The 12188-nt window shown below is 48.8% G+C and overlaps 2 protein-coding genes across 2 annotated transcripts; both read left to right on the forward strand.

The window, feature by feature from the left end:
- The first annotated feature begins 727 nt into the window (after positions 1–727).
- On the forward strand, positions 728–5111 carry LOC147325177 (uncharacterized). The gene is made up of 5 exons (XM_086302742.1): positions 728–1444; positions 1517–1575; positions 1636–2341; positions 2480–3482; positions 4156–5111. Exons 1-5 carry the CDS (start codon positions 728–730, stop codon positions 5109–5111), a joined length of 3441 nt encoding a protein of 1146 aa, XP_086158868.1.
- Positions 4179–7255, forward strand: LOC147325178 (E3 SUMO-protein ligase ZBED1-like). Its single transcript, XM_086302422.1, has 2 exons — positions 4179–6135; positions 6225–7255. The coding sequence occupies exons 1-2, from the start codon at positions 5686–5688 to the stop codon at positions 6615–6617; spliced, it is 843 nt and encodes a 280-aa protein (XP_086158548.1). The 5' UTR covers positions 4179–5685; the 3' UTR covers positions 6618–7255.
- Positions 7256–12188: the final 4933 nt, after the last annotated feature.

Genomic DNA, 12188 nt, shown 5'->3' on the forward strand with positions numbered 1-12188 from the left:
CTCTGACCCAGCGCTCTGAGTTCATGTTTGTATTTGTCTCATTTTGTTATGTGATTTAGTTTGTGTTATTTCCTATCTGCCTTTAGTTTAGGCAGTTATTGTTCCTGGGTTTTCTATGTTTTGGGGTTTTGTATTTATTCATCACGTATTAGGTCTGTTAAGTTGTGTTGTCATGTTTAGTTTTAGTATTTCCTGTTTTATTTTGACAATGTCATGTGTTCTTTGTTCATTGTATTTAGCTTTCCTCTCCTGGTCCTGTCATTAGGTTTATGTCTGTCAGCTGTTCCCCCATGTGTCCCCACTTCCCCTGATCACCTCATGTCTGTATTTAAGCCTTTTGTTTTCTTCATGCCATTGTCGGTTCGTCTGTTTACCTCAGCCATAGTTCTAGTTTTCGTCTGTTAATTCCACGTTAGTCTTAGTCTGTTTATCTCACCAGAGTTACAGTTATAGTCTTAGTCTTTGCCTGTTATTTTCCACCTCAGTTATAGTTATAGTTTTTGGTCTTAGTACCTTTAGTGTTTTGTTTCTTAGTGTTTTTCCAGTTTAGTGTTTTGTTTCTTAGTGTTTTGCCAGTTTGTTTTGGTTTCCTGGTTTAAACCCTGCCGTCATTTAAATAAAACCTCACCTTTCTGTTAAACCTTACTTCTCCTCATCGTCATCTGCTTTTGGGTCCTGTTTCCACACACATCGGCGCACCCCGCCGTGACAGAACGAACCGACCAGTATGGACCCAGCGGATGTCTGCGAGGATTTTTTTGAGTTCAGCGCACGTGTGACCATCCTCCAGGGACAATGGAACATCTATTCTGTATGCAGACAGGAGAATGAGGCGGAGTCAGTTAAAGTTCGGCTTCGCCAGATCTTGTCTGCTTACCCTGTCTACACTGCAGAATTGTCGGAGGATGTGCAGGATTTCGTTCGCACTGTTTTTTCACTACAACAACATCAGGACTGCGAACAGGAATCGCTGCCGCTGCCTTGTATGCCTGAGACAGTTCGTGTCGGCTCGCTGAGACTCGCTGCAGCGTCCCCACCTCACAGCTCACCAGTTTCCACGCCCTCGACACAGTCTCGCCATGCTCTTGCCACGGTCCAGTGCGGGGAAGCACTGGACACCATAGAGTTAGACCACGACGAGCGCCAGTCGATATTCTGCGCTCTGTTGGAGGAGGAGCTCCGGTGGAAGCCATGGCTCATTCCGGAGCACGAGCCCTCTTTCCGGGGAACTCGACTGGCTCTCGGGGGACCTCGGAGTTACCAGGGACTTCCACCCATCGCTCCGACGTCTTCCACTCACAAGAAAAAGCGGCGTGCGCGTCACCAACGCTCCGCACCACGAACGCAAGTGAGTGATTATATTTTGGCTCCTCATGTTTTTTCTCCGGAGGTTATGGAAACTGACACTGTTTTTCCGGTTCATGAGCCCGGCTGTGAAGAGACTGTTTGCACAGGAAATGCTAGCCAACAGGCTCAGCTAAGCTGTTGTGGGACTGCTATCCAGGCCGTTTTGGAGCCGGGGACGGAGGTGCAGCTTGTGCAGGCTTTTTCAGTGTTGGCTGGAGGGCCCGTTTCGTCTGCTGGAGGTTCGGAAGAACCCAGCCAGCTTCATGTTTCGTCTGCTGGAGGTTCGAGAGAACCCAGCCAGCCTCATGCTTCGTTTGCTGGAGGTTCAGGAGAACCCAGCCAGCTTCATGCTTCGTCTGCTGGAGGTTCAGGAGAATCCAGCCAGCTTCATGCTTCGTCTGCTGGAGGTTCAGGAGAACCCAGCCAGTTTCATGCTTCCTTTGCTGGAGGTTCAGGAGAACCCAGCCAGCTTCATGCTTCGTCTGCTGGAGGTTCAGGAGAATCCAGCCAGCTTCATGCTTCGTCTGCTGGAGGTTCAGGAGAACCCAGCCAGTTTCATATTTTGTCTGCTGGGGGTTCAGGAGAACCCAGCCAGCATCATGCTTCGTCTGCTGGAGGTTCAGGAGAATCCAGCCAGCTTCATGCTTCGTCTGCTGGAGGTTCAGGAGAACCCAGCCAGTTTCATATTTTGTCTGCTGGGGGTTCAGGAGAACCCAGCCAGCTTCAAGTTTCGTCTGCTGGGGATTCGGGTGAACCCAGCCGGCTCCAAGTTTCGTCTGCTGGAGGGCCCGAGGAGCCCGTTCAGCCTCAAGCCATGTCAGCTGGGGGGCCCGAGGAGCCCGTCCAGCCTCAAGCCACGTCAGCTGGAGGGCCCGAGGAGCCCGTCCAGCCTCAAGCCACGTCAGCTGGAGGGCCCGAGGAGCCCGTCCAGCCTCGAGCCACGTCAGCTGGGGGGCCCGAGTCGCCCGTCCAGCCACCTTCAGATTCTGCTTCTGTTTCGCCTGGTCCAGCTTCAGCCTGTGCTTCGCCTGGTCCAGCTCCAGCCTGTGCTTCGCCTGGTCCAGCTCCAGCCTGTGCTTCGCCTGCTGCAGCTCCAGCCTGTGCTTCGTCTGCTGCAGCCTCCGTGTCTTCATCTTCGCCTGGTCCGGCTGCGTCAGAGTCTTCATCTTCGCCTGGTCCGGCTGCGTCAGAGTCTTCATCTTTGCCTGGTCCAGCTTCTGCTTCGCCTGGTCCAGCCTCTGCTTCTGCTTCGCCTGGACCAGCTCCAGTTTGTGCTTCGCCTGGTCCAGCTTCAGCCTCAGCTTCTGCTTTGCCTGGACCAGCTTCAGCCTCAGCTTCTGCTTCGCCTGGTCCAGCCTCTGCTGCTGCCTTGCCTGTTCCGGCTTCTGCTTCTGCTTCGCCTGGTCCGGCTTCAGCCTCAGCTTCTGCTTCGCCTGGTCCAGCCTCTGCTGCTGCCTCGCCTGTTCCGGCCTCTGCTTCTGCTTCGCCTGGTCCGGCTTCAGCCTCGGCTTCTGCTTCGCCTGGTCCGGTTTCAGCCTCGGCTTCTGCTTCGCCTGGTCCGGCTTTAGCCTTTGTTTCTGCCTCGCCTGGTCCGGCCTCTGCTACTGCATCGTCAGGTCTAGCATCGGCCTCTGTTCTTGCTTCGCCTCCACCTGGTCCGGCTTCGACCTCAGTTTCTGCTTCGCCTGGTCCGGCCTCGGCCTCTGCTTCTGTGTCGGCCTCACCTGGTCCTGCGGCTGTGTTGCTGCCGTCCAAGCCACGTTTTGCCGCTCGGTATCGCCAGCAGCTTTCCGGGCCGTCAGCTGGACTTCGTTGCCATCAGGGTCGGCCGCCTGAACTGATGAACTTTGATCTGCTGTGCTCTCGACCTCCAGGTCGGCCCCCTGAACCTTCAAACTATGTCCTGCTATGCTGTCGGCCTCCGGGTCGGCCCCCTGAGCTCATGGATTTTGGACTGCTGGACCGTTGGCCTCCTGGTCGGCCTCCTGAACTTTTGAACTTTCTTTTATTTTGCTGTCGACCTCCGGGGCGGCCACCTGAACCGCTTCGCCGTTCACTCCTGTTCTTCCGGGTTCATGGTCGCCCTCCTGAAGATGGGTCTCGGACTTTTTGTGCCTTTGTTGTGTTTGCTCTGGGTGTTTTCGCTTCTTTGTTTTTTGTGGTTTTGTTTCTGGCCCTCCGTCCTGGTCCCCCTCCGCCCGCCCTGGGTGGGTTGTTGTGGTTTTGTTTTCTGGTTGTTTTCGGGCGTCTGGAATCCGCCCTTGAGGGGGGGGGGGGCTCTGTCACAGGCTGGGTCTCTGACCCAGCGCTCTGAGTTCATGTTTGTATTTGTCTCATTTTGTTATGTGATTTAGTTTGTGTTATTTCCTATCTGCCTTTAGTTTAGGCAGTTATTGTTCCTGGGTTTTCTATGTTTTGGGGTTTTGTATTTATTCATCACGTATTAGGTCTGTTAAGTTGTGTTGTCATGTTTAGTTTTAGTATTTCCTGTTTTATTTTGACAATGTCATGTGTTCTTTGTTCATTGTATTTAGCTTTCCTCTCCTGGTCCTGTCATTAGGTTTATGTCTGTCAGCTGTTCCCCCATGTGTCCCCACTTCCCCCGATCACCTCATGTCTGTATTTAAGCCTTTTGTTTTCTTCATGCTAGGGCTGAACGATATATCGCATTTGCGATAATATCGCGACATGATCAAGTGCAATTTTCTAACCGCAAAGGCTGCAATTATACGCTGCGATTATACTCCGTTTACGGGACATGCGCGAGTAAAACATGTGATATGATCAAACGAGATTGTCTAACCACAGAGGCTGCACTCTGGTCACGTGACACGGGGAGCAAAGTTTTGAAACAGTCTACCGAGAGTGAACTAGCAAGCAAAGCTGTAGCCTACACAATGGCCTCAGGTTCAACAGAACCAGAGCCTGCGGGGATGCTAGTACCAAAGAGGAATGGAACATCAGCCGTGTGGGAATATTTTGGGTTTAAAACAGATGATGTCGCACAGAGTCAGGTACTGTGTAAAACCTGTCTTGGTAGAGTTTCTACATCTCGCGGAAACACTACGAATTTGTACCAGCACCTTAAGACTCGGCACAAAACAGAGTATGGTAGATGTATGGCTAAAAAATCTAGTAGTGTGCAGAATAAACCTAGTAACGTTACTCGGCAAGGATCACTGACCGAACTGTTTGATGGTGTTACGCCATATGAACGCACTTCAAAACGGCACGTGGAAATCACCAAAGCAGTAACCCACTGCATCGCGAAAGACATGATGCCCGTCAATACGGTGACCAAGCCTGGGTTCAATAATTTGGTAACTACACTGGATAAGAGGTACAGAATGCCCTCCCGCACGTATTTCAGTCAGACTGCAATACCCGAGCTACATATGCAATGTAGGCGGAGGGTCGCAGCGGAGTTAAAGGCTGTTGAGTTTTTTGCGGCGACAACAGACATGTGGTCAAGCCGTACAGCAGAGCCCTATCAAAGTCTGACGGTGCATTACATTACCGAAGACCTCCACCTCGAAGCTCGCAGCCTACAAACGGCCTACTTCCCCGAAGACCACACAGGGGAAAACATTGCTGCTGGCCTGAGAGAGGGGCTTGCGTGTTGGGATCTCCCTGAAGACAACCTTGTCTGCATAACGACGGACAACGCGTCAAATATGGTGAAAGCAGCACAGCTGAACGAATGGACCAGGCTCCAGTGTTTCGGACACAGATTACATCTTGCTATTGGTAAGTTACTGCCGTGAGAGAGAGAGAGAGAGAGAGAGAGAGAGAGAGAGAGTGTGTGCGTGTGCATGCATGTATGTGCGAGCCTGTGTATCACTCTCTCCTACAAACACACCACACTATTATTTATCTTGTTCTTTACTGCTGTTAATTCTAGATATGTTATGTCAACCCCACCCTGATGTACCCACCTCTTCTTATGTATTTTCTTTTTTGTTTTTGTCTTATGGTCTTATGTTCTTGTATGTCATGATGTATGTAACAGTAGCTTTGGCAACACTGTTCCCATAGTCATGCTAATAAAGCAACTTTGAATTTGAGAGAGAGAGAGAGAAATGGTGAAACCTTGCATCATAACTGCAATTGTATGTCTAACACTAATTTTACTTTTTACTTTATTTTTTTTTCCCTCCAGAAAATGCAATCAAAGATGGTAGAGTATCAAGAGCAATTGGGCTGTGCAAGAAGTTGGTGGGGCACTTCTCGCACAGTTGGAAGAAAAAGGCAGCTCTCACTGAGGCACAGAAGGAGCTTAAGCTTCCTGAGCACTCTCTCATTACTGAGTGCCCTACAAGATGGGGGTCCAAAGAGAAAATGATTGCCAGAGTGCTGGAACAGATGAAAGCCATATCGCAGGTATTGACAGGTGACCGACATGCACGCTCCCTCATCCCAACCTGGCAGGATGCTGAAGTGTTGGAGTCCATTCATAAGGCACTGCATCCTCTCTCCGAATTTACTGATGCTCTTTCTGGAGAAGAGTATGTGAGCATCTCCTACCTCAAGCCAGTTCTCCATCTTCTGGCAACATCAGTCTTGGCTGAAGATGCTGCGGACACTGATCTGACTAGATCAATTAAAACCAAGGTCCTGGCATACCTCAACGACAAGTATAGTGACCTCAACACCCAGGAGCTTTTGGATGTTGCGTCGTTCATGGACCCTAGGTTCAAAACGCAATACATCAGCGCAGACAACCTTCCTGCCATTAAGGCCCGACTGAAGACAGAAATGGTGGAATCGGCTAGACGTACACATAATCAGGTAAATCTTTGAAAATTATATTTCCACAAACACATAATATTTAAAAATAAGCTAACTGCAAAACTAATGTCTCTCTTCCCATCTGGCAGGAGAAGAGGTCTCGCACTGAAACTGCTCAAAATTCTCCAAGTGCACAGGCCTCTGGGGGAAAGGCAAAGAAGACTATTGGTAGTCTTTTTAAAACCAGTGCGGCCTCTTCAGCTTTGCCTCTGCCACTTGAAGATGTCGTGGAGGCAGAGTTGAATAGTTACCTGTTGACCCCTGTCATTGACGGAGAGGATGATCCCTTAGCCTGGTGGAAGGTGCACAACATTCACTTTCCACGACTGTGCAAGATGGCCCGCAAATATCTGTGTGTGCCAGCCACAAGTGCCCCCTCAGAGCGTCTGTTCAGCACTGGAGGGAATATAGTGACCTGCACTCGCTCATCCTTAAAGCCAGCAAAAGTAGATATGCTAGTCTTCCTAGCAAAAAACCTGTGAGCTAGGATGATTATGGCTAACTGAGCCATACTCATTGTGCACTTTAGTTTGTGCTGTGTTGCTGTTACTTACTGCAGATAATCAAGATGTTCAGCCAGTTTTAATTTAAAGGCGTGTTTGTGTGTGTGTTTACACAATTGTTATTATGTTTGCACCTTATGTGTAATGTTACTGACTGCAGAGATCAGTAAGATGTGTGTATTTTTTATTTATTAGTTTTATTTATTTAATATTATTTTTTAATTGAATGACTGTCTAGTAGTTCACAGATGTCGAAAAACTGAGTGTGGTAAAGCCACTGATTTATTTTATTTATATTTCTGCAATCTGCACATTGTACTGACTTTCATTTTAATGTTTACACCAGGGTTCCTTGTCAGCACTTTATGCTCAGATGTTTGTAAGCTAAAAATAAACTATTGTGTATGTTCAAATATACTGTTGTGATTGAAGAAGTTAAATAAAAATGTCAGTCATCAATTCATGCATCACCTCATGTCATCATAACAGAGGTCTGTCTTCCAGGAAAGAACAGTTTAAAATTAATGTAATATAGTATTGGCCATACTATATGATGTATTGCTTGTCTTTGTTTAATAATACAGAAGACAAAGACCTTAAAAAATAATCGCATATCGCATCGCAATCGCAATATTGGGGCAAAAAATCGCAATTAGATTATTTTCCATAATCGTTCAGCCCTACTTCATGCCATTGTCGGTTCGTCTGTTTACCTCAGCCATAGTTCTAGTTTTCGTCTGTTAATTCCACGTTAGTCTTAGTCTGTTTATCTCACCAGAGTTACAGTTATAGTCTTAGTCTTTGCCTGTTATTTTCCACCTCAGTTATAGTTATAGTTTTTGGTCTTAGTACCTTTAGTGTTTTGTTTCTTAGTGTTTTGCCAGTTTAGTGTTTTGTTTCTTAGTGTTTTGCCAGTTTGTTTTGGTTTCCTGGTTTAAACCCTGCCGTCATTTAAATAAAACCTCACCTTTCTGTTAAACCTTACTTCTCCTCATCGTCATCTGCTTTTGGGTCCTGTTTCCACACACATCGGCGCACCCCGCCGTGACAATTTCTTTGTTAAGAGGTAGATTGTAAGTCTGTCAAGACAAGGCGCGCTTGCAATTTGAGAGAATTACAATTGCAGGTACCACCAGAATACACCTGTTGAGTGTGTTTTATGTCTTCTGCGGAATAAATTCAAATTCAAATTCAAATTTTATTTGTCACGTACACAGTCATACACAGTACGATATGCAGTGAAATGCTTAGACAACTGCTCGTGACCTAAAAAAAAAAAAGGCTATGAATAAGATAGGAAATAAATATGAAAAATTAAAAAGGGTAAATTTAACTAGGAAGGAATAAAATATAAATTAAGGTTAAAAATGAAATAACTGTACAACACAATTTAGAATGAAGGGTAAATGTAACTGGGAAAGAATAAGATAAAATATATATGACAGCTGGGATAGGCTCCAGCGCCCCCCGCGACCCTGAAAAGGATAAGCGGAAGCGAATGGATGGATGGATGGATATAAATTAAAGTTGAAAATAAAATAACTGTACAACAAAATACACAATACACAGTATAGAACTAATAAGAATGTATGAAGAAATATAAATAAATAAATATATACACAATAACAGCAGCTGTACAAATATTAACTGGAAATGAAGAATATAGTGACCAGTGTTGTGCAATCCACATTATGTCTTGTGCAGTGCAAATATGCTTAAAGTGATTTAAGTGATGAAGTGAAAACAATGTCCAGAATGTCCAGTGTGTGTGTAAGAACTATATGTGTGGGTCAGTACTGTGTGGTGGTGTGATTGAGAGACCGTATCGCCTGCGGGAAGAAGCTCCTCCTCAGTCTCTCTGTGTTGGTCTTCAGGGAGCGGAATCGCTTTCCTGACCTCAACAGAGAGAACAGTCTGTTGTTGGGATGGCTGAGGTCCTTCACGATCTTCCTGGCCTTGGTCCAGCACCGCCTGCTGTAGATTGAGTGCAGGTCAGGGAGCTCGGAGCAGATGGTGCGCTCAGCTGATCGCACAACCCTCTGTAGAGCTCGTCTGTACTGCATGGTGCTGTTCCCGAACCAGGTTAAGATGTTTCCCGCCAGGATGCTCTCTATGGTGCACGAGTAAAAGTTCCTGACCACCTTGGAGGGCAGTTGGAAGTCTCTCAAGCGTCTGAGGTGGTAGAGACGCTGACGGGCCTTTTTCACCACGGTGTTGATGTGACAGGACCATGACAGTTCCTGTGTGATGTGAACTCCGAGGTATTTGAAGCTGTCCACTCTCTCCACTGGGCACTCGTTGATGACAGGGGTCTGGTAGTTCCTCTCCTGCTTAGTGCTGAAGTCCACTATCAGCTCCTTTGTCTTACTGACGTTTAGAAGGAGGTTGTTCCTCTGGCACCAGTTCTCCAGATTCCTAATCTCCTTCAGGTAGGCCGTCTCGTTGTTATCAGAGATCAGGCCCACCACGACGGTGTCGTCAGCAAACTTGATGATGGTGGTGGAGCTGGTAGTGGCCACACAGTCATATGTGTACAAAGAGTACAGCAGGGGGCTCAGAACACACCCCTGGGGGGCTTCAGTGCTGAGAGTGGTGGAGGCTGAGACATGTCCGCCCATTCTTACTGCCTGTGGTCTGCCAGTTAGGAAGTTGGAGATCCACTGACACATAGATGAGCTGAGTCCCAGATGCTCCAGCTTGGTGGTGAGTGTGGAGGGAATTATGGTATTAAATGCAGAGCTGTAGTCTATGAAGAGCATTTTAACATAATTCCCCCTTCTAGTGTCCAAGTGAGTGAGTGATGTGTGGAGGAGATGAGAGATGGCATCGTCTGTGGAACGATTTGGACGGTAAGTGAACTGTAGTGGGTCCAGTGTGTCTGGTAGTGAAGAAATGATGAAGTCTCTGACCAGGCGTTCAAAGCACTTCATCACTACTGAGGTGAGGGCTACAGGGCGGTAGTCATTGAGAGAAGCAGGGTGGGGTTTCTTCGGGACAGGAACAATGATGGACTCTTTGAAGCATGTGGGGATCACCGACTGAGATAAAGAGATGTTGAATATCTCAGTGAACACAGGAGCTAGCTGGTATGCACAGTCTCTGAGGATACGACCTGGGATGCCGTCTGGTCCTGCTGCTTTCCTGGTGTTCACTCTCTTGAATGCTCTCCTTACTTCATGCTCGGAGATGACGAGAACGTTTCCGGTGCTGGCAGTATCTTCCTGTCTGCAGCCGTTAGCGCCGCTAGCACTAGCATTGTTGGAGTCCTTAGCTGCAGCCTCGAAGCGAGCATAGAAAGTGTTTAGCTTGTCTGCCAGAGTCACAGCCGCGTTCGTCATACCGGTTGTTGGTGCTTTATAGTCCGTTATTGTCCTTAGTCCCCACCACAGGCTCCTAGAGTCACTCTGTTGGAGTTGTGACTCTAGTTTCCTCCCGTAGCGCTGCTTCGCCTCTTTCACCGTCCTCCGCACGTTATATGACGCGGCTTTGTACGGGTCCATGTCCCCCGTCGTGAGTCCCGTGTTGTAGGCAGCGGTGCGGGACCTCAGAGCGTCGCGGATGGTTTTATCCACCCACGGCTTCTGGTTGGGAAACGTTGTGATAGTCTTTGTCTCCACGGTATCATCCGCTAGTTTCCCGATGAATCCCACAACCGCATCCGTAAACACGTTGACATCATCATCGGAGCTGTTTCTGAACATGTCCCAGTCTGCGTCATCGAGTGCGTCCTGTAACGCGGCCACCGATTGATCCGTCCAGCGCGCGACCTTTCTCTGAACCAGAACTTCCTGTTTCAGCCTTTGTTTGTATTTTGGCATGAGGAAGATGGCGGCGTGATCAGATTTGGCAAACGGAGGGCGAGATTGTGCCTTGTAGCCGTCCTTGACCGTAGTGTAGCAGTGGTCCAGTGTCCTTTCACCTCTGGTGGGGCAGGTGATGTGTTGATAAAAGTTCGGCGCTGCGCGTTTGAGGTTGGCACTATTAAAGTCCCCCGTCGCGATAAGCGCAGCGTCCTGGTGTCGTGTCTGGTGCTGTGTGAGTGCCTCATGCAGCTCGCGTAAGGCGGTGACCGTGTCCGCTTGTGGTGGAATATAAACGGCACTTATAATGACCGATGTAAATTCCCGAGGTAGATAAAAAGGACGACACATGATGGACAGTAGTTCCAGATTTGGTGTGCAGGAGCGTGTGAGAGGAACAAAGTTCGCACTGTTGCACCAGTTGTTGTTCACCATTAAACACACGCCGCCTCCCCTTGACTTCCCCGAGTCCCGTGTCCTGTCCATGCGGTGAACTGAGAAGAACTCGGCCGGCTGGATGGCGTGGTCCGAATGTCTCTCTGGAACTTTATCCTGGCCCTGAGGTCATCAAGCTTGTTCTCCAGTGACTGGACGTTGGCGAGCAGGATGCTAGGCAGAGGTGTGCGGTGTGCACGAGCTCTCAGCCTGTTCCTGATGCCGGCTCGCTTCCCTCTAGGCCGCCGCCGCTTCCCTTTGTTCTCCCTCAAGATCTCACTCGGCCAGCTCGGATCCGGAGTTAAAAACTTCGAATTGTGAGTACATTGTATACCAATAGAAACAAGAGTGTCACTGTCATACCTAATGTACCCAATGGTGATGATTTTGCCGATTTAGAAACGCTGAAAACTAACTTAATAAAAAAAAAAAACAAAGAAAAAGTGGTCGGAGCAGTTGTGACGGCAGCCGACCTCACCGGCGCCATCTTCATAATAAACCGTGAAAAGCCAACCTTTCTTAGCGTCTGTGATTTATGAAGAGCTGGAAGCGTTAAATGTGCAAACCACAGTTTGGCCATAATGAACACCACATTCGAACATAAGAGTGTCCACCAGGACACTCTAGGCCACAGGTCGATGATCGATTTTGTAATCATATCACCAGACCATATGTTTTGGCCACTCGGGTAAAGAAAGGGGCTGAGCTGTCAATTGATCACCACCTGGGAGGACGCTGGACAGACCTGACTTACCTAAACATACAGTGAGGGTATGCTGGGGACGTCTAGCCAGGCCCCCGGTCCGTGAGATCTTCAACTCACTCCTCCGGCAGAGCTTTCCCGAGGGAGACTGGGGACACTGAGTCTAAATGGACCATGTTCAGCATCTCCATTGCCGAAGCCGCTGCACTGAGCTGTGGCCGCAAGGTAGTTGGTGCCTGTCGTGGTGGTGATCCCCGAACCAAATGGTGGACACCAGAGGTGAGAGGAGCCACCAGGCTGAAGAAGGAGTCCTACCGGGCTTGGTTATCCTATGGGACTCCAGAGGCAGCTGATAGCTACCGACAGGCAGCGTGGCCGGTGGCTGAAGAAAAAACTCGGGTGTGGGAGGTGTTCGGAGGGGCCACGGTCACCGAGGCAATAAACGGCTCCTTGGTGGCAGAGCCCCTGGGGTGGATGAGGTCCGCCCTGAGTTCCTGAAGGCTCTGAATGTTGTAGAGCTGCCTTGGTTGACACGCCTCTACAATGTTGCGTGGAGATCAGGGGCAGTACCCCTGGATTGGCAGACCAGGGGGGTGGTTCCCATCTTTAAGA

The sequence above is a fragment of the Aulonocara sp. 'chitande type north' Nkhata Bay genome, linkage group LG7 (assembly GCF_057382095.1).
Source record: "Aulonocara sp. 'chitande type north' Nkhata Bay isolate Kocher_YH1m ecotype deep benthic linkage group LG7, A_spYH_male_GT1.1, whole genome shotgun sequence".
In the NCBI taxonomy this organism is placed as follows: Eukaryota; Metazoa; Chordata; class Actinopteri; order Cichliformes; family Cichlidae; genus Aulonocara; species Aulonocara sp. 'chitande type north' Nkhata Bay.

What these genes read in the sequence shown, in the direction of transcription:
- LOC147325177 (XM_086302742.1), top strand. Translation starts at nt 728, where the DNA reads ATGGACCCAGCGGATGTCTGCGAGGATTTTTTTGAGTTCAGCGCACGT. An exon ending in TTGGCTGGAGGGCCCGTTTC is followed by an intron (nt 1,576 to 1,635) that starts GTCTGCTGGAGG and finishes TGGAGGTTCGAG; the next exon opens with AGAACCCAGCCAGCCTCATG. An exon ending in CACCTTCAGATTCTGCTTCT is followed by an intron (nt 2,342 to 2,479) that starts GTTTCGCCTGGT and finishes TCCGTGTCTTCA; the next exon opens with TCTTCGCCTGGTCCGGCTGC.
- LOC147325178 (XM_086302422.1), top strand. Translation starts at nt 5,686, where the DNA reads ATGATTGCCAGAGTGCTGGAACAGATGAAAGCCATATCGCAGGTATTG. An exon ending in CTAGACGTACACATAATCAG is followed by an intron (nt 6,136 to 6,224) that starts GTAAATCTTTGA and finishes CCCATCTGGCAG; the next exon opens with GAGAAGAGGTCTCGCACTGA.